General features: G+C 47.6%; 6 protein-coding genes across 6 annotated transcripts; 3 read left to right on the top strand and 3 right to left on the bottom strand.

Moving 5' to 3' along the window:
• Positions 1–171: 171 nt before the first annotated feature.
• EYB26_006984 (uncharacterized protein) lies at positions 172–6921 on the top strand (the record flags this gene model as incomplete). Its single annotated transcript, XM_054266256.1, has 6 exons — positions 172–449; positions 496–784; positions 861–1511; positions 1575–1928; positions 1993–6813; positions 6871–6921. The coding sequence occupies 6 exons, from the start codon at positions 172–174 to the stop codon at positions 6919–6921; spliced, it is 6444 nt and encodes a 2147-aa protein (XP_054122231.1).
• A 787-nt stretch (positions 6922–7708) lies between these two features.
• On the bottom strand, positions 7709–9960 carry EYB26_006983 (uncharacterized protein; the record flags this gene model as incomplete). Its single annotated transcript, XM_054266255.1, has 5 exons — positions 7709–7878; positions 7938–7961; positions 8020–8189; positions 8248–9859; positions 9918–9960. The coding sequence occupies 5 exons, from the start codon at positions 9958–9960 to the stop codon at positions 7709–7711; spliced, it is 2019 nt and encodes a 672-aa protein (XP_054122230.1).
• Positions 9961–11227: 1267 nt separating this feature from the next.
• On the bottom strand, positions 11228–14117 carry EYB26_006982 (uncharacterized protein; the record flags this gene model as incomplete). The annotated part of the gene is made up of 7 exons (XM_054266254.1): positions 11228–11444; positions 11505–11595; positions 11651–11930; positions 11986–12612; positions 12670–13764; positions 13822–13926; positions 13995–14117. The coding sequence occupies 7 exons, from the start codon at positions 14115–14117 to the stop codon at positions 11228–11230; spliced, it is 2538 nt and encodes an 845-aa protein (XP_054122229.1).
• A 1805-nt stretch (positions 14118–15922) lies between these two features.
• On the top strand, positions 15923–17622 carry EYB26_006981 (uncharacterized protein; the record flags this gene model as incomplete). Its single annotated transcript, XM_054266253.1, has 2 exons — positions 15923–16303; positions 16381–17622. The coding sequence occupies 2 exons, from the start codon at positions 15923–15925 to the stop codon at positions 17620–17622; spliced, it is 1623 nt and encodes a 540-aa protein (XP_054122228.1).
• A 1347-nt stretch (positions 17623–18969) lies between these two features.
• Positions 18970–21432, top strand: EYB26_006980 (uncharacterized protein; the record flags this gene model as incomplete). Its single annotated transcript, XM_054266252.1, has 1 exon — positions 18970–21432. One exon carries the CDS (start codon positions 18970–18972, stop codon positions 21430–21432), a length of 2463 nt encoding a protein of 820 aa, XP_054122227.1.
• Positions 21433–22042: 610 nt separating this feature from the next.
• EYB26_006979 (uncharacterized protein) lies at positions 22043–24369 on the bottom strand (the record flags this gene model as incomplete). Its single annotated transcript, XM_054266251.1, has 2 exons — positions 22043–24306; positions 24357–24369. 2 exons carry the CDS (start codon positions 24367–24369, stop codon positions 22043–22045), a joined length of 2277 nt encoding a protein of 758 aa, XP_054122226.1.
• Positions 24370–24416: the final 47 nt, after the last annotated feature.

The following is a 24416-nucleotide window of genomic DNA, read 5'->3' as shown; positions in this document are numbered from 1 at the left end:
TATTCTTACACGTGGTAACCCAGCTTTTCTCTCCGAAAAGAGGAATATTCAACCAGCCGAGAAAACCTCGTGAAATCATATCCTCCTACCAACCGGAATACGGAGACAATTTGCACCATACTTCAGAAGAGACCCATATAACCAGATCGTACTATCTTGGCCGCCTAAACAATGGATATTCTGATATACGGTGACCAGACTGTTGATGTCTGCCCCTTCCTCGATCATCTTTTTAAGAAGAAGCGTACGCCTCTGTTACAAAACTTCCTCGAGAGAAGCAAAATAGTGCTCCAAGATGAAATATGCCGGCTCTCCCGAACCGAAAGAGTTGGCATCCCTCAGTTTTCTAGTCTTAGAGGCCTAGTTGACGAATATCAACGACGATGTCCACGAGTCGCCTCGCTCGAAAGTGCGTTGACGTGCCTAGCACAGTTAGCGCATTTCATCGGGTATGTCACTGATTTTTTTGTGCAGAGTTTGTCTAACACCTTGTAGTTTAGCAGAAGAGAATCCGCAATACTACATCAAAAAGGGCTCACACATTGTGGGTGTTTGTATAGGTCTACTGTCGGCATCTGCCATCGCCTGTTCCCATTCTTTGGTACATTTGATACCTCTTGCTGTAGAAACCGTGAGAACTGCGTTTCGTCTTGGTTCTTGCGTAGGTCGTATGGCCAGGCTCCAAGAACCCGTTGTACATGAATCAAAGAGCTGGACCTCTCTTGTCACAGGTGTGGACTTGCAGGCTGTAGCATCGGCTATTCATGCTTTTAACAGAACGCAGGTGAGTTGACGTTCGAAGGATTGATTTCTTCTCTTAGACATTGCATCTTTTCATATGAAGAACACACTCTAACCAGGTTGAGCTTAAACAGCGTTTACAGAACGCAAACAAACTTTACGTGAGCGCTGTCGCTTCCAATTCTACAGCTGTCAGCGGGCCACCCTCCGTCCACGGTAATTTCTGGGAGCAATTCAAGAAGACACAGTCCTTTAACCACAGAGATCTGCCGATTTACGGCCCTTATCACGCACCTCATCTCTTCACAAATGTTGAAGACGTATTATCAGAGGAAACATTGCTTCTACTGGATAACTTCAACCAGATTCGACCAGTCCTTGAGTTCACATATTCCACAAGTCGAGAATTGTTTGAGCATTCCATTGGCCAGATACTCCAAGAAAGTGTAGATTGGAACACTCTCGTCAAGTCTTGCTCCAGCACGATAATTGATAGTGCCTGCACTTCATGTCGTGTTCTTGCGTTTGGTGCTGCTGCTACTGGGAATGCGCTCTGTGCGTCTCTCAAAGGCAGCGTTGGTGATAGGGTTAACCTTTCGTTGGAGGACGGCAGCTCTTGGTTGCATGCGAATCATATTGCGCCACATCTCGCTTCAAAGCCCGCAGGTTGCAATATTGCCATCGTAGGAATGGCTGGCCGTTTTCCCAACTCCGCTGATCACGAGGCATATTGGGATCTGCTTTCTCAAGGTCTCGACGTGCATCGAGTAGTATGTCAAACCTCGTATATCCCTAATGCTGTAAGAAAGTCATTGCTCATCAAGTGATTTCAGATTCCCCCGGACCGCTTTGATGCCGCAGCTCATACAGACCCCAGTGGAAACGGGCGGAACAAATCACATACTCCTTATGGCTGTTTCATTGAGGATGCAGCTTTGTTCGACCCTCGATTCTTCAGCATGTCACCGCGAGAGGCTAAACAGACTGATCCTATGCAGCGTCTGGCGATTGTCACGGCATATGAAGCTATGGAATCTGCTGGCTTCGTCATGAATCGTACACCGTCTACACAAGCCAATCGTATTGGAACCTTTTATGGTCAGACAAGTGATGACTGGCGTGAGATAAATGCCGCTGAGAATATAGATACGTATTTCATTACTGGTGGCGTACGAGCATTTGGACCAGTGAGTAATTGACTTCAGTTTCGACCAAAACCTCGCCGAGATCATGCTGACCACCTGTCCCTAGGGTCGTATCAACTATCACTTTGGGTTTAGCGGACCTAGTTTCAGCATAGATACAGCATGTTCCAGTAGTTTCGCCGCAATTCAGTTGGCTTGTACCTCGCTTCGAGCTGGCGATTGCGACACTGTTTTTGCCGGGGGCATGAATATTCTTACCAACCCAGACATCTTCGCTGGCTTGTCCAAGGGTCAATTTCTTTCTAAAACAGGGTCTTGTAAGACCTTTGATAATGATGCTGATGGCTATTGCCGAGGAGAAGGTGTTGCGACTGTCATCCTTAAAAGAATAGAGGATGCAATTGCCGATAATGACCCTATATTAGGTGTCATACGGGGCACAGCGACAAATCACAGCGCAGAAGCTGTCTCGATTACCCATCCCCACGCAGGCGCCCAACAGTTTCTATTTCAGAATATCATGGACGATCTAGCTGTTGACCCTCGACTGGTCGATTATGTCGAGATGCACGGAACGGGAACGCAGGCAGGAGATGGAATTGAGATCCAGTCTGTCACGGATGTTTTCGCGCCTCGAGGTGCCCGTCGACGTGCAGCCAATCAACCATTATTTATCGGATCGGCGAAAGCCAATATAGGACATGGAGAAGCCGTTTCTGGTGTTTCCGCGCTCATAAAGTCTTTGCTCATGTTCCAGAAGAACCTCATACCTCCCCATTGCGGTATTAAGGGGACACTGAACAGGACATTCCCAGCAGACCTCAAAGAACGAGGTGTCAATATTGCCACGCGCTTGACTCCATTTCCCGTGCCCCAGGAGACCAGGAAAAAACTGATATTTATCAATAACTTTAGCGCCGCTGGAGGAAATTCTGCCATGCTACTCGAAGACGCACCCGACAGAGTCATTTCAGGCAAGGACAACCGACGTTTCAATGTCGTGACGGTCTCTGCAAAATCCTTGGCTTCATTTCAAGGAAACCTTGCTCGACTCTTATCTTGGGTCGAAGGGAATACGGAAATAGGTTTATCAGACCTCGCATACACAACTACGGCACGGAGGCAGCATTTTATTTACCGCAAGGCCTTTTCTATCGACACGATGTTGAACCTCCGACAGAGTCTACAATCATACATGAATTCGAAACATATCATATCACCAATTCTCAAAACTTCTCCCAACGTTGTCTTCATGTTTACTGGTCAGGGAGCCCAGTATTCGACAATGGGAAAGAGACTCTTTGAAGAATCTGAGAGTTTCAGAAAGCAATTGATCCATCTGGATCAAATCGTCTTATCAGAGGGACTGCCTTCTTTTCTTGGGGCAATTGATGGAAGTTCTGAAGATGCTTTGCAAAAGTCTCCTGTTGTTTCGCAGGTTGCCACTACCTGCCTTCAAATTGCGTTAGTCGACCTGTGGAAGTCCTGGGGAGTCGTTCCCTCGGCAGTTGTTGGCCACTCACTGGGCGAATATGCAGCGCTATATGGAGCTGGAATCCTATCTCAGGTGGATGCGGTACTTCTTGTCGCTAGGAGAGCCTATCTTCTCGAATCCTTGTGCACGATGAACAGCCATACTATGCTTGCTGTTAAAGGGTTAATGTCTAGTGACGAACTATTAGACATCACTAGTACTTCAGAAGTCGAAATCGCATGTATCAATTCTCCAATTGAGACTGTACTTGCCGGACCAAGCGACGCTATTGAGGAAGTTAGTACCAGACTAGCAGCAAAACGATCGGATTTGCAAGTGATCAAGCTCAAAGTTCCCTTTGCTTTTCACTCTGCTCAGGTTGAACCTATCCTGGAGGAGTTTGAAAAGCTTGCACAATCGGTGGTCTTCCATCCGCCACAAGTTCCAGTGCTTTCGCCATGTCTCAGCACTACAATTGACCGACCAAATGTTGTCGATGCAAGCTATCTTCGCCGTCACTGCAGAAACACGGTCGACTTCATTGGTGCCATCAACACTGGTATTGATAGTGGTGTCGTGACTCGGGATGACCTCTGGCTTGAGTTGGGACCGCACCCCGTTTGTTCAAACCTGGCTCGAAGCATCCTTGGTGATATCACGGCATTGCCATCATTACATAAGAAAGAAGATGCATGGAAGACTGTGACAAGCTCCATGTCTCGTCTGTACGAATCTGGTGTTTCAATTGCCTGGAATGAATTTCATCATTCGGTCGAGAAGGCCACTCGAGTGCTCAAACTTCCCTCATATGCTTTCGATTCCAAGGTCTTTTGGCTGGATTATACCAACAATTGGACACTTACCAAGGGATCCATTGACGATAATACCACCGGGACTCGAAATAGTAGCCCCGCATTTTCAACTTCTTCCATACATCGCATTGTTGAAGAGATTGTCGACGCTAATAGCGCCGTCGTTACCGCTGAAGCAGATTTGCATGATCCTCATTTGAAGGCTATAATTACGGGTCACAAAGTCGGCGGCGCACCACTTTTCCCATCTTCTATCAATGCAGATATGGCCTACACATTGTCCAAGTATGCCTTCGAACGTTTGCATCCCGGAACTGAAGAATTCGATGTGAATATCTGTAACATGCAGTCATCTTCTCCGCTCATCCTAGATATGACCAGAAAGTCACAGATCCTCCAAATCGAGGCGGAGATTGTCGGCAACGAAAAACAAGCAAAGATAACATTCCAGTCAAAGCAAGACGGCAAACCTGTCACAAAGTACGCTGAATGTGTCGTTTACTTTGAAGATCCCAAAATGTGGGCTGCAGAGTTCAAGCGCAGTGCGTATCTAGTCAATGCGCGGATCAGGACATTACAAGCCCCAAACGCTGGCATACATAAGATCCATCGAGGCATGGCTTACAAACTTTTTTCAGCTCTGGTTGATTATTCAGACACATTTCGTGGCATGGAAGAAGTACGCCTCGACAGTGAGAATCTCGAGGCCATAGCGCGTATCAAATTTCGAACAAGTTCAAAAGATGGGACCTTCTTGTTCAATCCTTACTTCATTGACAATACTTGCCACATCTCTGGTTTCATCATGAATGCAACGGATGCGGTGGATTCGACGAACCAGGTTTACATTTCTCATGGATGGGAAACTATGCGATTTGTTAGAAAACCATCGATTGACAAGGAGTATTACTCTTATGTCAAAATGTCCTTCGTGAGTGAGCACAGTACAATGGTGTCTGGCGACGTTTATGTTCTTGAAGGAACGGAAATCATTGGCGTTTTCGGTGGTGTAAGATTCCAGGGAGTGCCTCGCAAGCTCATGCCAACCTTGTTAGGTCTTGAGAGTAAAAGTCCATCAGTAAGCAACACAATTAGCGAGAAGCCTTATACCAAGAATATATCAGCAATGACAAAAAACCCAACGCCAAAAGTCAACAAACCACTCCAAGTGGCTTCTCAAGCCGCCGCCGGGGCTGAGCCTGGAGTACCCATGCTGAGCAAGGCACTTGACATTCTTGTCTCGGAAATCGGATGCTCCATGTCTGAATTGAATGATAACGTTGAGTTTGAAGATCTAGGAGTGGATTCTTTGATGTCGTTGTCAATAAGCTCACGTCTACGAGAAGAGCTTGACATTGCTGTCGGAGGGACGCTGTTCATCGATTATGGGTCCGTTGGTCAACTGAAGGCATATCTCTCCCAGTTCGAGGAAGCTACAGATAACACAGGCTTTACCAAGAGCAACGTGTCAAGCTCCGTTTCCAGCTTTATGACTCCCGAAGATTCAGAGAGTGACAGCTCAGTTGGTTCTGACGAAGACGATCCTATCTATGTCATACGTTCCACAATTGCCGAGGAGATGGGTATGGATATCCTGGAGATTCATGACTCTCTGGACTTGTCACAGATAGGCATGGACTCGCTCATGAGCCTTTCCATTCTGGGAACGCTCAGAGAAAAAACAGGCACTGTCTTCCCACCTGATTTTTTGATTGAAAATACAACAATCGAACAGATTAAAATCAGTCTTCACATTAATGAGCCCAAGAAGAAGCCCACCGGACCATCAAGCAACGTTATGAGAATTGGTACAGAGGACCTAGATCACGAGGTGCAAAAGCCCACTAGCATCAAGAAGACAGAGACTTTTGACCTATCATCTTACCCTCCTGCTCAAGTAGTGCTGCTCTCCGGAAATCTAAAGGCGGCCAAGCGGAAGCTATTCGTGCTTCCTGATGGCTCTGGAGCAGCATTTTCCTATGCCGCAATTCCTCCTTTGGATGATGAGACAGTTGTTTATGGCCTCAATTGTCCTTTCATGCGAACTCCTGATGAATTCACAATCGGAGTCCCTGCCGTGACCAAGATTTACATCGACGCCATCAAGACCAGACAGCCAGAGGGACCGTATCTATTGGCCGGTTGGTCTGCAGGTGGTGTCCTTGCATATGAAATGACACGACAACTGATCCAACGAGGCGAGAAGGTTGAAAATCTCATTCTCATAGATAGCCCCTATCCTATCAAACTAGAGGCACTTCCTCCCGTGTTCCACCAGTTTTGTAACGAGATCGGCCTCCTGGGCGACGGAAAATCTAAACCGCCATCGTGGCTACTCCCTCATTTCAGAGCCACTGTGCGAGAGCTTACCGCATACTCTGAGATCCTGGAGTCAACTGAGATTGACACGAGTGACATGCCTCCAACGACTTTGATCTGGGCAAGGGATGGTGTCGTCAAGAACCCTGGCGATCCTAAACCAACATGGGAGGAGGGAGTACGTATGCCGAACAGCATGGAATGGCTAGTCAAGAATCGCTACAATCTTGGCGATAATGGGTGGAAATTGTTGGTTGGAAAGGGAAAGACGAGATGCGTTAGCATGGATGGAAACCATTTTACCATGATGAGAGATCCTTTGGTAAGTTCTCATTCTATCATTCCTTCCCTCCGATTTCATTGCTAATTTGCTTCCTAGGCTGCTGAAGTGGGTAGATTGGTAAAAGAAGCCTTAGATTGGACAGATTGAGGGTTATCCTTGCAACCATGCACCATTCAGGTGTTCCAGGCTGACGGGCAGCGGTAATATTAGACATGTAATTCGGTGCAATATGTTTATAATAGAAAGAATGCTTTACATTAGATCGATTTAGAAAGGTCCAAGTCTACTATGACCTAACACATTCTAGAAATAGTCGATATTGTTCTATTGAACGAACGGAGCTCAATGCGGTCTGTAAACTCTGAAATACTTCGGATTAGTACTGTTCGTCTGCTTAGTAGCTAACAAGTCAGGGAAACGTATGTGAACCACTCAATACCACTCAATACCTAGGGCAAGTAAGATAGAACCTGCTCAGTGGCCTGTTGCTCGACGGCTCATGGAGCCCGATGGCCCAATTATGCAACTTTTCATTCGTCCATTCGCCCGGCCATGGGTAGTCATTTCTGATCCAACAGAGGCATACAATATCTCAACCGACGGCTTAAAGAATTTGATCGATCATACTATCTTGGCGAGCTGCTCTATAGTCTTCTGCCAGGCCACCATATCTCATTAATGACTGGCCCGGAATGGAGCGCACATCGGCGCCTCGTCAATGATACTATATCCAGCCACTTCCTTCACAATGCCATCGCCATGCCCTTCCAGCCTTCCCTCATCCATTCACTCGCCTTACTTGCGTCGTCACTATCGCCATCCAGGGGGAAACCCAAATGGCCAAAAAGGAGGGCCGCACGCCTGTCCACGACTCCCGCGTCATCCAAGACGAACTCTTCAGCCTGCTTGTCGCTAGCTACGAGACGACGGGTCCTTAAGTTTCTAACCAAACACCAAGCTGTGCAAACCCGCCTTCGTCCCTAGCGCCCAGCCTGGCATCGCCACCATCCCTACCTCCGGCCTGCCTTACCTTGACGCTGTTATCTATGAGATCCACCGCTGCGGCATGACCTTGACAATTATCTTCGTCGTGCTTATAGGAGCCTATAGTAGAGAATATTAAAACTTACTAGGGTGATAGGCCAGGGTGTGACAGAACCAACCCAAGTGAGACGGAAAATAATGGTCTAGCAAAAATTGCTCACACACTGATCTCATATCCCAACAAAACTTCGGTAGTATTACCCTCCCACCCGCGGTTTCCACTTGCAGAGAGCATATACCTGCAAGTCGAGTCGACAAATAGTTGAGAAATAACACCGGTGCGATGACCAGGGATGACCAGGAAAGGAACGGCAGAGTGTTTGTATGCCTCTTCCTTCAAGTCATACAAACGAAGAATATCGTGTGAGGCACTGAATAGTTTGTTAGTATAGTCGTCCTCCAAAAAAAAGTATTTATGCTTAAACTCACCAAAGAAGATGACGTCCATTAGGCATTGCCTTGAGAGCAGTTACTGCTCCGCCGACGGTGGGCAATTTGAAGACACGCTCAGGAGATCTTAAGCCTTTGTGGAGACTGTATTCTTCAACTGTGCCATTTCGACGCCCTGCGTAGATATAGTTCCCATCCGGAGACCAACACGCGTTCATACACCAAGGTGGCACATTTCGGGGGTTAATGCGAGCAACAGGGTTCGGTTGTCGTCTGTCCCAAATAGAAATTGGCCCGTCTATCGAAGCAGAAAGAAAGGTGGTATCTGACGTTATTTTGGATGCGTTTTCCGAAAATTGACGTTCTTGTTTTATTGTAGCAAACTCGAGGTTTTCTGCATGAGGGAGGCCGTTGACGGCCGGTTCCACAGCAGACATTGACTGTTCAGCTGGAGGTAATTCTGTCTTCACAGAGCTGGAATTTGGATCAAGTTTGGTCTCTGCCGGCAGCTGCTGTGGAGGAGCTTCATTGCCATTCGGTTGTGTGCTGGCCTCTGGCTCTCCTTGTGGTTCCTGCTCTGGGGGATTCATATTCATCTCCAAAGACCCCCCAAACAGGGCGTCGTCATTGGCATTTTCAGCATCGCTTGACGGTGCTCCGCCGTCTGCAATATTACCATCGGCATCCCCAAAGAGAGAGTCCGTGCCACCGAACAATGAATCGGATGGCGATTCTGCCGGAGGATTGAGGCCATCACCTGCGTTTTGTGGAGCATCAGTACCATTCACTGTTGCAAATGAATCTGGCAGGTCATTATTTGATGAAAACGTTCCACTGGGCCGGGCCTCCATTGTATCTTGGGGAACCGGAAGATTTGACTCAGGACGAATCTCTATTGCCGAGATTTGGCTTGCGCCAGACCTGAAGCTATTCTTCACTTTTCCAACATTGAGATCCCATTCCAGGACCCGTTTATCCCAGCTGCCAGATAAGAGAGACTGCTCATCAGACATGAGGTTCAGTACCGATACGGCCGATGTATGGTTTTTGAGCAGAGCTATCTCTTTGCCCTCCTCATGGCGCACAGACTGGAGGCGAATGCTGCCTGACTCCAGGCCGGACAGCAACCAGAGACCTTCACGTTGAGCTGCCAGTGAGTAAACGGGGGAAAGAAGAGGCCCATCCATGTTTTCCCAGTAATTCATAAGCACACCAGCCTTGACCACACTATCGACAAATGGATGTCGTTGGGCCACCGTCAACATCAATTTGCCATTTATAGAATCCACCCAATTGTATTTTCTAATATATCCATCCGATCCTCCCGTGAAAACCCACCGCATGTCAGCGGTAGATGTCACTGTGTTGATGGACGTGCTCTGAGGTACGGCAGTGGTCGGGACTATATCGTATACTGACGCGGTGAGGCATTCTGGTCGTACAGTCGGGCGAAACGTGGCCAGGTAATCCGTCTCTGCAGTTGCGTTGGTATCTTGTTGAGAGACCCCTCCAGCCCCTTCTGACGTTTGGCTATTGTTGGAGGGACTGTCCCCGTCTTGTTCTTGCTCCTGGTCTTGTTCATTGTCTCCATCGCCGTCGTCGACATCTCGCATCTGCTCATCTTCATTGTCGGAACTCCCATCTTGTGACCCTATCATAACCTCGTTTCAGTAAAGGCCTATTGCGGTGATTAAAGGAGCAAGCCATACCGGCAATGTCGCGGTCATCGTCTTCATCTACTAATGATGCCATAGTCGACAAACACCACGTATCTCCCGTCTCTCGAGTCGAATCGTAAAGAAATTATTCGGTAAATGCTCTATCAAAAAAATAAACCTGCCGTTGTATTCTGGGGTTGGAAACAAAGAAACCGCGAGGTCGGATGAGGTGTGTGGATGATGTCTTGAGTGTAATTTAAAATTGTCATTTTGGGGTTAGTAGATCATGTAGATGCCACAACGCTTAGACCACCTAATAAAATACCATAAGGAGGAAAGATTAAGATGAGTATAGTTCCTAAAATCGTCTACTTGCTGCAAAGGCTTGTATGTAGAGTGGTTATGGCATTCAGCTATATTTTTAATGCTTAGTGCGGGGTTCGGATACATAATACCTACCGTAATATCAATAGGTGTAGCTTTCAACCCCCAACCGTACAACCACACCTCCGTATCAACGATATTTGTAGTTCTTGACATTACAATCAATTACATAGGGGTATATGACAATATTTTGAACAAGTAATAGCGAACAGCTGCGAACGATCTCCATATATACGTTGACCCTAAGAATCGTACCCTGCATCTATTTCGTACTACTACGCCTTAGTAAAACCTCTCTTACAGCTTTTAACGAATCATTACCTCAGATGTGACTGTTTTCATTGGCTATACGCCTGCTCGTATCATACATATGCACAATAAACGCATTAATTCAACCCCGCAATGACGAAAAGAGTCAAGAAAATCCCGAGCGGATAGCCAGGGAACGACTCAGAAACAGTTTGCTTGATATCGACGAAACCAACGATGGCTGCTTCTTATGAAAACTGAATCTTCCTGTCAATCCACTTCGAAACACTTGACACATTTGATAATATGATACATATGAAAGATATTTCTTAAAGGAAAGGAAGACAACAACAAAGAAATTCCGTGGTAAACCAAAGCCCTCGATATGCTCGCGAAGTTGAATGACGTCCTGGTTGGACCTGGGAACTTATGTATCTTCGGATATGTGCTGGTTTATAAGAAAATTGATGGTCCACAAGCTGACGTGATGCCCAATACAAAAATTGTAAGATAAAGTCTTTGATGATGGACATAACGATCGCGGTCTCTGGAATCCAACAGAAAGATGGCACGCTAGAGATTGACAAGTCGAAAGGAACATCTTCTGTGCGTCAAACCAAATGAAAGAAGAGAATTTGCCTAAGAATCTGATCATTAATCATGCATATCAATAAAACTGGCTGTCGTCGTATCGACAAAACGTATCGAAATTGAATGGTGTCGAATTCTTAGCGAAAAGGTGGATAGTTCTGGGCCCAGTGATTGCCACGGCCGAATCGGCTACCAGAGTTACCTGCAGCCTGCAAGCGATCATCATTTGCTGCTGCAAATCGATTCACCTGGGCGCCTGCACCGGGGCCAGGTCGAGTTGCGAGAGAAGGGTTGCAGCACAACATGGCAACTCGAGAACCGAACTTTGAGCCACGCAGAGAAACCATGTGCTTCCTTTAGGGATCTATTAGTGAGGCTTCGAAAAGAGTAACTATGTCATTCGACAATACTTACCTAATATGGGTTGCCACCAACTCACGCTGATGGGGTGCAGCATTGACTAGGATCCACTGGATTAGGTAGTTACCATACTGATCACCAGCAACTGTGTCCTGTTAGCCAAGTTGCCATAAAGAAATTATTGGGTCCCCTTGACTTACTGTCGATGAGAGGCATACGAGGGCGATCTGCTCGTCCAGTGCAAACACGCGCGAGATAACGATCTAGAAACTCCGGCCCTCCAATCTTCAAGCACTTTTCGACGACTTTCGAAGCAAACTGGTCCATGCTATAGTCTGCACACCATAGAAGTATGTGTTCGATTGCACGATTCTTGTCACGGAGAGCACCATGTTCGCAAATGTGCTGAATGCACCAATTTCCGAACTGGCCATGAGAGAGAAGGTCGATATTTGCCAGGACCTCCTCGATGGCGGGACGCTGCGGATTGGGTCAGTATGGAAGTGCGAAACTAGCTTTAACAGTTGTTGCATACCTTTTCATCTTCAACACAATTCTCAAAGATATTCTGAACCACCAAGCTTCCGGTTTCTCCTAACGCGACCTCATGCCACATTCCACGAAGTGCTTCGTTGACCTTGATCATGATTTGAGGAGGTTCGTTATTCCATCTTAGTTCAAAAAGCTTCTGCCAAACGTGGCAAGCGTAGCGATGGATGACAGTCTCTGGAATGCGTCGCAGCAATTCATGAACCATCATGGCTTTGTGCTCTTCGGGTACACAGTCGAACGCTTTCTGGATGACATGGCAACCAAAAGCGTCCATACTAAGGCTCAGAGTATTACCTTTGATGGAATTGGCGATTGCAATAACCTGTTCTGGAGTTCCATGCTCAAAGCAGCGCTGGACTAGGAAATTTCCGAAACGATTGACCATCAGAGGATAAGCCTGGCTCACAATGGCCTCAATGATATCGTACTTTTGCTCCACAGTCCCCACCTTGAGTTTTTGCTGGAGGAATATGGAAGCCTGCTGGTCGCTGTTACTGACGATTTTACCCACAATGTACTTCCAGTCACAGGAAACGTTCTTGTCAAGCAAGCGCCGATAATTGAGTGGCTCCATCGGTATAACATAGGTTGGCGAGGAGGCCCGTCCAGTCTATAATCATCAGTATATGAACAAGATGGAAATGTCATTTGATCCATAAATACTCACAGATGTTGCTGGCCAAGGATTGGGGCCTGCGCTACTAGAAGTGAATTCGGCAGCCGTAGGTGAAAGAGGAGTGCCAATAGGATGCGGCTGGTATTGTGGTATGGGAATGAGTTCAACTTGCTGGTAGGCATTGAAGGTAGGACTCAGAGGAGCTTTGGCACCGACGTTGTTTGTGACTGCGTTGTTAAATGCTGCCCATGTCGACGGCACTGGTTGGAAGTAGGCGGGGGCGCGGTTCATCTGTGAAACGGATCGCCGTAAACCAGGGCCAATGCCACCCATATAGGGATGTTCGCCTGCAAATCTTCCATCTAGAGCGGGAGGTGGTCCCGAAAAGATTCGCTGCTGCTGAGGAACAGCCGATGCAGTCATGCCCGTGCTATTGGCTGAAGGTGTCCAGGGATGAGGGGAAGGGTCTTGCACGCCGTGAGAAGGACCATGATAGGCTTTTTCGGTGCCCTGGATTCCAAACGCTGCCTGGGTGGGCAGACTCCACAAGTTTCGGTTGGCATTGTACGCTCCAGCTGAGAAAGATTCAGAAATGTCCGAGTGAGCATCATCTTGCGTCCAGATATCATGGTCTTGGTTGAACCCCTTTGCAGAGGCGTTGAATATGGTTTGAAGATCCCGAGCTTTCTGGTGGGCGGTGTCATGATCGACGAATTCAGCTTCAGATGGTGGACCAAGGGCCTGATCCAAAGTATGTTGAATGACACGGGTCTCTGCCAGTTCTTGTTCTTGCTGTGCAATACGCGAGTTGGCTGCAATCAGTTCTCGCTGCAAACGAATCATTTCAGTTGCATCGATTCCAGATCTCTCGTTCATAGTGTCATGCATGCTGGGAGCCTGAGCAGAAACCACCGTGGCTTGGCTCGCGGTAGCCCTAACGAAGATCGACCGATCCTGGTTGCTGCTTTGAGGGGGGGTGCTGACAGAGCGTGATTCACGAGTTTTGTCCATCGTCTGCAACGGCTGCTGGTCATCTAATTTTCCAGCCATGCCTCGAGGCAAAGATGTCGTCTTTCCAGCGGACTGCGAATTGGAGGCTAATTTTGCAAGTATCTTGTCCATACCGGTTTGAACAGGGTCCATTTTCTGTGAGTAAAACAGTCAATCAAGAGTGCACAATGATGTTTGAGGGTATTGACAGACCTTGCTTGAGGACTCGTCGAGCCCACCAGTTGAAGGCTGCTTATTCCCCAGCTTTGAGGACATGAGAGGGCTAGGTGCGTAGCCAGAACCGAGATGTTTGCTTCCCTGAAGCACACACGGCACAATCAATATGATATGACAAAGAAGACCAGGATTTGGACAATTTGACTCACTGCTATTTCTTTTCCGAATGAGTGGCTCATATCGACGCCACTCTTCGAAGACTCCAGAGGATGATCGGAGCCAGATTGCAAGGGCGAATAGACTGAGATAGTATTTGCAGACGACTCTAGCATTTTAGAGGGCTGAAATGATTTCCAAAGGGGGATTTTCTGAAACGAGATTGTGTAAAGTAAGACAGAAAACAAATGACTGCCCGACAACAATAAAAAATGAATGACTGACGAAGTAGACAGAGCAGATGGTCCTTCAAAATAGAAGATGATGGCAATAACAGAGAGTTTCTATGGCTGAAGGGATCAAAGAGAAGAGAGTAGATGACAGAAAGTAGATTCTGGAAAGAAAAGGCTCATAAGCTGGATCAAAATGGTTGATTTGACAGAAAGAGAAGGGACGCAGTGCAAAAACAACAATGAGAGAAGGTGTGTGATTTCCAAGCGAGGATCAACGAAGCAGTCTCTCCCAAGATAGTCACTGCAAGGCTCTTGACGAGGAAGCAAAGAGCTAAACTAGAAGGCCCTGATCAAGGAAGAGAGTGTGAAAGAAAGAAGAAGTAAAGGAAATGGGGGAAGGAATGACTTGGGGTCAGAGGATGAAGAGGTGGAAGAAAGATAGAGAGGGGAAGAAGAGAAGGAAAGAAGGGAAGGAAGAGAAGCGAGGAAAGAGACGACACAGACAGGTGCTTACCCAGGCAGGGAAGGCAACGCCCCAGTCAAACACAAGCAATTAGCATTCACTTTACAATACAGGACGACATCTTGTCTGTTTTGTAACAATCTTATTTGCGTTATCATCTGTTCTATTGTAAGCACGCTGTATAGATAAGAGGAACTTCTATTCACACAACTATTTCAGCCTCGTGTAGTTGGTTGAACAGCACTTTGATCCTTGATCAAATGGTCTTCAAGCTCGATCTACTCGTCAATACTCTCTACGCCATGATACCACCATTATCTATCCAGTACAGCAACACGATACGGACTTATAATAGCGTCTCTCGAGGCCACACTCAAGGAGGAACGACTAGCGATTGCTTATGCTGGAACCCGCCTTGTATAATAGGAGAACAAAGAGAACATTGTCAACTGAGCGGCGTGCCAAGATTGCCTGTCTTGGGCACAGTGATTCCTGGTTGTTGACGTCCACTCGATGGTATAAAGATTAATTGTGCATCACCACCACGTTTCTCGACACGAACTTCGAAAGCCAGTAAAAACTCGTGTCTTTTTAATAAACATATGTAGCAGGCGTAGAAGTTCTTATAACAGAGCTCCTGGTAAGATTCAAATCCTCCAACGCCCCAATCGGCTTCGAGGCGGTAGGATATAGCCGCATGTTTCAATTACATTGCGCCCTGTACACTGAAGTATCCTTATTCTCACTTTCACATGGACGCGTCTGTCGTTGAGATGAGGTTACGTTTCCCGGCCGTTGGTCTGTTGTAGTCTTGTAGAACGCAGTACAAGCTAAGCCGTATCTGGCTAGAACATAAGCTGTTGAGCGAATCCCGATGCGGCACGGTGGCCTCCGTAATCCGACCAACCGACGACGCTACAAGCCGTTTTGGCCCAGTTTCATTTCATTCTTACGGAGTCAGCACCGAAGTGATACTCGTCCAATCCATTCTTCTGCAGCTCTATGATGTTTTACTTGTCGCCTGTCGCAATTACTTCACTCCCGAATTATCACCGCTCGTTTCGACAAGTCGATATATGTTTGTTTTGGTAGTGCCTGACGAACCTCGCCCTCCTCCTAATGACCACCGTCGTCATTTCCACTCGTTAATCAAAGCACGTTCCGTTAAACAACTTTTTGTTGGATACGCGGCCCAACAACACCTGGCGAACTCGTCGAAAGTTGCCCATATATCAATATATAAGGGATTTCAATCGAAGCTGGCCGGTATCTTTGACACAGTATCATGAGCACAACTACCTTAACTGGCATTGGACGCCATCCGTCCATTCGGCATCCTTCCGCATGGTCACAACCGCACAGAGATCCAAGTCTGCAAGCGCAGAGCAGTCCGATAGACGCCTTTCCAGCCTTCGTTGATGAGACGTCTGAAGTCGCTACAAATGGGAATCCACATGAGGAGCAGAATGGGAACCAAGATCATACATGGCAACCCCGGAAAGCCGGATATGCGGGTTGGGATCATCATAAGCCTGCGTCGAAGCACCGACCACGTAAAAGCATCAGCGAAACGATCACCACGATTAGAAAGCGGAATGCTAGTATGAGTGCAAACGCACATGAAATAGCGGAAGCCCTGAAAGCTCCAGTATCATATAAGCTGATTGTAAGAGAAACCCTATGCAACATGCCTTCCCACATTACGTCCTACCCAGGAGAACACATCGCTTACTAGGGACTTAGGGCCTCTGTATTATCTGGTACATGACATCAGCCGTCACCAATACGTCGTCCAAGTCCATATTGACCGCGCTTCCCAAACCTGTCACTCTTACCATCATACAATTCGCCTTCGTGTCGTTTTGGTGTCTAATCCTCACATATTGTTCGTCCCTTTTTCCTGGACTGAAGACCGCTATACCCGCCCTCCGTAATGGCATACTGCGACCATCACGGGAAGTGATCATTACAGCCCTGCCTTTGGCAGGATTCCAATTGCTTGGACATATCTTGAGCTCAATGGCGACCTCCCAAATTCCAGTTTCGCTCGTGCATACCATTAAGGGTCTTTCACCGTTGTTTACGGTTCTGGCGTATCGAGTTTTTTTCCGAATTAGGTATGCAAGAGCGACATACCTATCGCTAGTTCCTCTCACAATGGGAGTGATGCTGGCATGCGCTACGGGCTTCTCCACCAACTTTTTTGGAATAATCTGTGCATTGCTTGCTGCGTTGGTGTTTGTGTCCCAGAATATTTTCTCGAAAAAGCTCTTCAACGAAGCATCGCGCGCAGAAGCGGACCCTTCCCCCAGTGCACGACGCAAACTTGATAAACTTAACCTGCTTTATTACTGTTCGGCGCTTGCCTTCCTCCTTACTTTACCCATCTGGTTATTCTCAGAAGGATTCTCCCTAATATCAGACATCCTCAGCAATGGAGCCATCAGCCTCACCGAGAAAACAGATTCTTTGGACCACGGCGCTTTGTTCCTGGAGTTTGTATTCAACGGCGTGTCTCATTTTGCCCAGAACATTCTGGCGTTTGTCATTTTATCGATGGTCTCTCCAGTTTCCTACTCGGTGGCATCTCTGATCAAACGAGTATTCGTTATTGTCGTGGCAATCATCTGGTTTGGCAGCTCGACGACATCCACTCAAGCAGTCGGCATTGGTCTGACTTTCTTCGGGCTCTATCTCTACGATCGAAACAGTCACGACGACGTCGCCGATCAAAGAGCCAATGCTGACCACTTCCGCAATCGCGACTCACTCTTGCCTCTGAATACAGCGACTCCCAAGAACCGAGACTCTAAACCTTATCATTTCCCCCCTATTCCCGCAGACCGTAACGAGCCTATGGCTTCCACTGATGACAAAAGGGACGACCAGTCCAATTCTATCCGACCTCGAGGGGCCAGCGTGTCTCGGAATTGGCTTCTGCCAGGCACCAAGCAAGAGACGACTTGGCAGCGAGGTGATAATTAGCTGTTTTTTTTTGAGGGGGCTATTCTCCTCCCTTTGCGATGACTTATTATATCATGCCCGCTTGATGGCTACACTGTGAAATATTGGGATACATTCGGCGTTTTGGATACACATATATGTGGTTTTAATTTTCCTCCGTTTTTTTCATCCTTGATCACTACTACTTATTGTCCTTCTCTTCCCATGCATTCATATTTTTGCTTATCTGGGCCCCCACTGACATTTCTGCCACCTTTGGGGCTTCTACAAGACATGTAGTTATATCTGAAGGAAGTCGGTCTATAGCATTTACTACGAGTATAGATGTTCATCAGGGAGTCGTGTCAATCCATCACCGCAGCTGAGTGATACGAGGAGATACGAGTTCAAACTTCATACCAGTCAGCAATGCATCTTGAATCATGCATGAATGAAAAGTAGCACTAACTTAGCCGGGTTAGACAGTGGGGTCCGTATGGCCTCATTAGGAAAGCGCCTCAGCACTAACCCAAACAGGCGATGTAAGGGCCTTAGGGCCTGAGGCAGGCCGAGAGAGCCTGGACGTCTGGAGTGGCTCGCTCTTTCCCCGTTGGACATTCTGATAATTACGGTAACTTAACCTATTGTAATAAATCGCATGCTCCGACCGATCTGATCTCTACGCCTGTCCGAATATACATGCATCTACTTACCATTAAATTAACCAAAGAAGAATAGGCCATCCATCCATCTTTCGGATCGACAAATCTACCATCCATCCTCGTACAGCTTCGTTCCCAGCGCCCACCCCCCGCTGCGCGGCGCCATTTGGAAGGCCAACCTAGGTTCCACTGTCCAGGTTCCTGGTCAGACAATCGATATACGCCCGCCCGCAACCGCGTGTGATTGTATCAACAACGCCTCATCGTGAATTTCCTCAACACCACGACGTCTGCTCGACACGCGATTTACGAAACCGTCTTGTTGTTTATTTTGGCAGCGAGCCACCTCTCCATGGCCGCTGCCATATCGCTGCTAATTGACTCGAACCGATCCAAAACAAAGGACTCTTCACCTGACGATATACGAATTGACGAGCAAGGACAAAGCATACGTTTCCAAGTCGCGGTTCACGGGGTGAATCTTCGACGACACCTGTTGGAAAATTGAGAGTTGGGGCGATCATAACAATTACCAGGTCTTATCGGAAAGATAGTTCATACCGGCAACTTGTTGCGGCTCGAACATTCGATTGATAGTTAGCTTGCAAAAACATCTCTTTATGCATTTAACAAAGACTAGCGACGAAGAAGCAAGGCCATGTTCTACTAGAGCCCACAGGCATAATCGAGGTCGTTTGCAACTCACTCGTCTTCTTGTCCATCGGCAATGTCAGCGAAATCGGTGGACCGGCGACAAACAGATTCCTCTGGGTCCTCAAATAAGCAAGAAGAAGACCAGCCCGTCGTGCCTGCTGAATTAGAATCGGTCAGCACCCGCCTTGGTCGCCTGAAAGACGAGGTCCTTCCTTCCGCGCCGTACCTCCTCACTGTTCCAACAGACGTACCTTTTCGCCTTGGAAATAGGTTCGTCAACAATTGGGCAGTGGGGAAGAAAGGCCCCTTTGCGATAGAAGAACAGCAACTACAGTACATGACCTTTTTGATGCACCACGACGCGGACTCTCTGCTTGTTGCTGTCGGAGATTGGTCAGATAACGACGGAAGGGCCATGGCCAAACAAGATGATGAAAAGTCTCGGGTCGCTACACCTACTACACCTGCGGCAACACAGAGTGGTGCGGCAAAGAAGAAGATCAGTCTAAGCGACTATAAGACGAGGGCGAAGGGGGATTCAACAAGAGAGCAATCGGCCGACGACGGAGAACCGCCTCGCGATGGCACTCGAAACGAGAAACACGATACCCTACAAGTTCCTCCTTCTCGTACAATAAAGGAACGAACCTCGCATGATCGACTGAATGAAAGCGCAAACGCGACCTCTCCAAGCTCCAAACGACCGCTTAAAGATTCTTCAAGGCCAGTTAGTGATGCTCCTGCATCGAAGCGTGCACGATTGACTCCTCCCGAGTCTGCGGAAGAAAAATTACCTGCAGACAAAAAGCCGAACGGCATTCCCGCCCTTCTTTCTCCTACACTCCCCCCAACCTCTTCCACTCCCGGTCTACCCGAATTACTATCCCCTACCCTACCGCCTGAACTTGAGGAGGAACTTGCTCATTTAGAAGATGAGTCTCCCCTTACTTCAAGACGAGAAACAACCTCCGTCTCCAAAGTTGACAGCAGGAACGGAACTACGAATCTAAAAGCTCCGGCTCATAATCGAATACGTCCTGATCAGAAGTCGACTACTAATAGACAGCCTAAAGAGACAAGCAAAACCACTCCACTTCCTACTGGCGGGAAAAACAACAACACTAGGACTCAAGATACGGATCTAAGATCTACATCTCCATATCAAAAATCACCGGCATCAAATACCACTGCCAGAATAAAGGGGGCGCCATCTTCTGCCACAGGAACCACAGCACCCAAGAAGCTTATAGTCAAGTTGAAATATGGGCGAGCGAACAGGAAAAGAGTGGGCGCTCTACTCAAATTCGGTGGCAAACGCAAATTATCCGACAGTCTACCTTCCAGAGCGTCAAAGGAATCGTTATCTGGGGATGAAGATGGAGATATTTTGCGATATGAATCGAAGTTCCGAGAAAGAAAACGAGAGCGTTCTCCATATGACGATCGAATGGATGAACAACCACTACAAGACACGTTTGGAGCCGGCAAGACTGTACCTTCAGATAAGGCTAGGACCTCGAACGCCACTTCGTTCAAATCACCATCAAGTAAGCGACCTGCTGTTTCGAAAACAGAGTCCGTTGCTCCTACTCCAGTCAAGGACAATCGATCCAGGCATCAACGTCTTGCAGATGCGGATGCGGAAGTCAAGACACCCTCGAGTTCATCAGGTGGTAAATCCCTACCACCAAAACCAGACAAGGCTATACAAATGTCACCTGCCAACAGCGATGTCATGAGGGCTCGAGATCAGGAAAGAAGATCGTGGCGCGATGAGTATACAAAATACACGGGGCTAGGCCGGGAATCAAAACACACCGCAGACGGATATTCCAGGGCCAGAGCCACTGGCAGCGATAGCGTTTCAAGTTTGGGTGGAAAGCTGGCTGCAGCATCCGCTATTGAATCAATACTTTGCTTCATTGTTGCATTCGTCGCAAATGACCGTCACAGATCAATCGCCCGACAAATTGGTGATTCTGAGACCTGGCGGTCCATTATTCCATATTGGCGTGTGGTGGAAAGGACCACATCTGCTTATCCTCATCTACACGGACTATGTCTTGTCCTTGGTGCTGTGTCTCGGGACACTATCAACACTCTGGATCTGGAGCGACTCGCGGTCTGTCCTCTCCCCGGCGAACAAAGTCCCGTCCCGACTCCAGGCAGTGACGGAAACACAGTAACCTCTGACCGCAACAACAGCAACAGAAGCCACAACAAAAAGGAATTCTTAGACCTTCGCAACCGTCTCCCCGAAAATCACAAGGAAGCCAACCGTCTATGGCTCGAAGGCTGTCGGAAACTTTCAGATGATGTCCTCGCCAAAGAATACCCAGAGACATGGTCAAGTCGGTCCCGCAATTTCACAGAACGAGGTCACGACAATTTCAAGATCGGACAATATGCTGGTGGTTTCTTTTTACCATTTAGTCGCACAACGACACCTATGGAAACAGTCCGGTTTGGGGTTGCCTTGTTACGCGAATGGTGCAGGAAGGAGAATATAGATTTCAAAGCTCGACTGAAGCTTTGATTATGGTTATACAATGTATCGTTTTTCTTTTTGTCCTTTTGAGCGATTCCTAACGAGACAATTGTGCATAAATTACTGTTCACTGCTTTTGCTTGTTTCTTGCTCCTTCGTCTTTATTCCATATGGAAGTTTTTGATATCCATACCCTCCGGCCTGTTCACTTGCGGTTTTTTATCTTTCATTTCTTTTTATATGATACCATTCTGGCGGGTCCCAAGTCCCTTCTCTTCTCTCTTCGTTAAGAATGTGATGAATGTAATCTGGAGTCTGGTGTCGCGCGAGCAAGGCCCCTTGAATTTTCGTTGATGCTGGTTATTATTATTATTAATACAAGATAATTTTCTGACCGTCATCCCGGTTTTTCTATTTAATATGTAGTTTAGGTTGTATGTCTTTCTCAAAAATTGATTCCATTGAGACGAATGCAATAGCTAGTGTCGATAAATCTGATATGACCTTGTCCAATCCTCCGTCTTCGTACATACATGCAAATGATCCTTTTATCTAGCAAACTCCGAGTCGTAGAAGGAAACTGACTGAGCTGGTGGAAAGAGAGACCCCTTTCAAAGGGAAGGGGGTAAACGTGTTGGAATCTCGATAATAAAGTAACTCAAGCCCTATTCCATCTATTGTCACCCGAAACCGCCGCAAAAACATCATCTCTAAACAGCCACTCTGCCTCTCGACAATACGTGGCCTCACGTCCCGAGTTACCAACTTCGCTTGCCCAGCAGACCAATGCAGAATCCACGACGCATGCTAGCACATTTTCCATTGATCCCAGAACACCCCACCCGATTGTGCCTGCAATCAGACCGATGATGTATGCGTACAGACTACCGCGGATGGTGCTGTTGCCGCCGGACACGTCCAGGTTGCGGGCTGCTGTGACCCAACCGCCGAATCCGAGGGCAAGGGACATTGCAAATCGGCAGGCGTGTAGGATCATTTTTGAGAGACGGTAGGATATCAAGGAATTAGCGTTGGAACCGCCGCGAGATATTGACGACGGGGCGTATAGACCACCAGTTGTACTGAAGCTGGAAAATACTGCCATCTGTGTGAAACCACGGGCTGATTGGGCAAGCGGTTGGGAGTGAATTGCAGCATACGTCAGAGTTAAAGGGTTGACGAGAGCTGCGATAGGCGAGGGAATGAGGGAATAGGCAAATAGCGCAATGACTGAAGCAATGCGTTTGGGCAAGACCAAAAGAGGGAGTCTGAGGAGTAGGACTATGAGAGAAAACAGTGATATTGATCCGAAAAGGGTTGTCAGGGCATGAGACATGGCAGCTCTCACAATTTGTGCAGATGTGGGTGCTGGAAGAGCCAAACGATGGAAGTACCACTGGCTCACTGTGGCTGCCGTCACAGATCGCTGAATACCCGCAATGACACCAAGGGACCATAGATAGACCAGAATGAAATAAGCACCCAGCCACCAGCTACTGATGCTTATGACAAAGGAGTTATCTGAGCGAATCGATCCACCCAAAAAGATTCGTGTAAACATAATCATCCATAACCAGGTCCATGAGACGGTAACGACGAGAATTCCCAGACCAAGGGCGAGAAGAGCTGGGTTTGAGGCCAACACACGACATGCAAACTCCAATATGCTAATCGCCTTCCCTGTTGAGTGCCGATTTCGTACAATAGCATATATCCAGAGTGTGGCCAAGATAAAGGGAATAATTGAACCCCATCGCATGACATGATCCTGGAAAGTTTTGCCGTGCCAGGAACCACGGAAACTGGAGATGAATGGGTACAATGAAAAGGAATACAGAATGATCGGGACAGCGATGATCATTCCGTGAACAAGGAATCGAACGTAAGACCGTAACAGTGCGAGCCATAGAAGGGATATGAGGATGGAGACGAGTGTGTAGATACCAAGCAGAAAGTAGGACTTGTGGATGGTGGTATAGATTGTGTCCACCAACTTCCATCTACCATCTGATGGCGGTGCTGTATGCAACCATACGAGAAATGCAGTCGCGAATAAGCCGATGAGACATATAAGGAAAAGATGACCCCAAAACGCATCGTGAGTAGGACGTTCTGAGCCCGGGGGTTGATCCATAGTATTATGAATTGACGAAGCTCCCGAACTTGGTGGGCGTCCTTGGAGCAGGCCTTGCTTATCACTATCCCGGACTAACGAATCACTAGGGCCGTCTATGTAATCACTCTGAGCTTCGGGTTGTCTGCGGAATTTCTGTATTGGGGCCTCATCATCGTCTGCAACGTCAGAAGTGCTGTTAAACGAAGCTGTGGAGCTCGTTGGGTTATCAAGTCCAACATCCACCATCTTTCCCTTTCCGAACGGGCTTCCATGACTCTCATCATCTTCATCTCGTTCGTTCAGATCCGAAGGTGGTGGTGAGGCATTCCTTGTTCGTCTTTGAGAATGCAGCAGCCTATCGTCCCTCCATGAGCTCTTGATACCCTTTTGCGTATATGGCCCGTCTTTTCCACCTCTGCTCTGGAACGTCTGAGACTCGTTATCAGCGTCGTCAAGCTCGGAGGATTCTTCTAAAGGTATATTGCCAAAGTTCCGGCGTGACCTCTGCAATGCATAATAGTCTGCTATCTCGCGCTCACGCTCATGTTCATCGTCTTCGAGAAACTCGTCGGTAGCGCTGAAGAAGAGAGGTGCAGGTTGTGCGGATGCTCGAGATGCAAAGGGGAGATGCGGTAGTTGTGAGGAACCGGACTGGTACGGATGTCCATTTCGGTTCATATAGGAACGTGAGGTATTATTGTATCTGGAGAAGTTGAAGTTCGGTCTCCGATCACGCTCATTCGTGCGGTTCTCTTCGGGCCGTGTGGTGAGTCGTGATTGAGACTGAGCTAGGAAGCGAGACGCATCTGCTAAACTGTCAGATTCTCGCTCTCCAACTAGGGATTTATAAACGTACATTCAGAGAACATGGTCCCATTTATTCAGATGGGAAGAAGTCGTGCACTCGGAGATAAGA

This window comes from Talaromyces marneffei, chromosome 5, assembly GCF_009556855.1.
Source record: "Talaromyces marneffei chromosome 5, complete sequence".
Taxonomy (NCBI): Eukaryota; Fungi; Ascomycota; class Eurotiomycetes; order Eurotiales; family Trichocomaceae; genus Talaromyces; species Talaromyces marneffei.
Note: the sequence above shows the minus strand (reverse complement) of the source record. Positions and strands in the feature narration are given on the sequence as shown.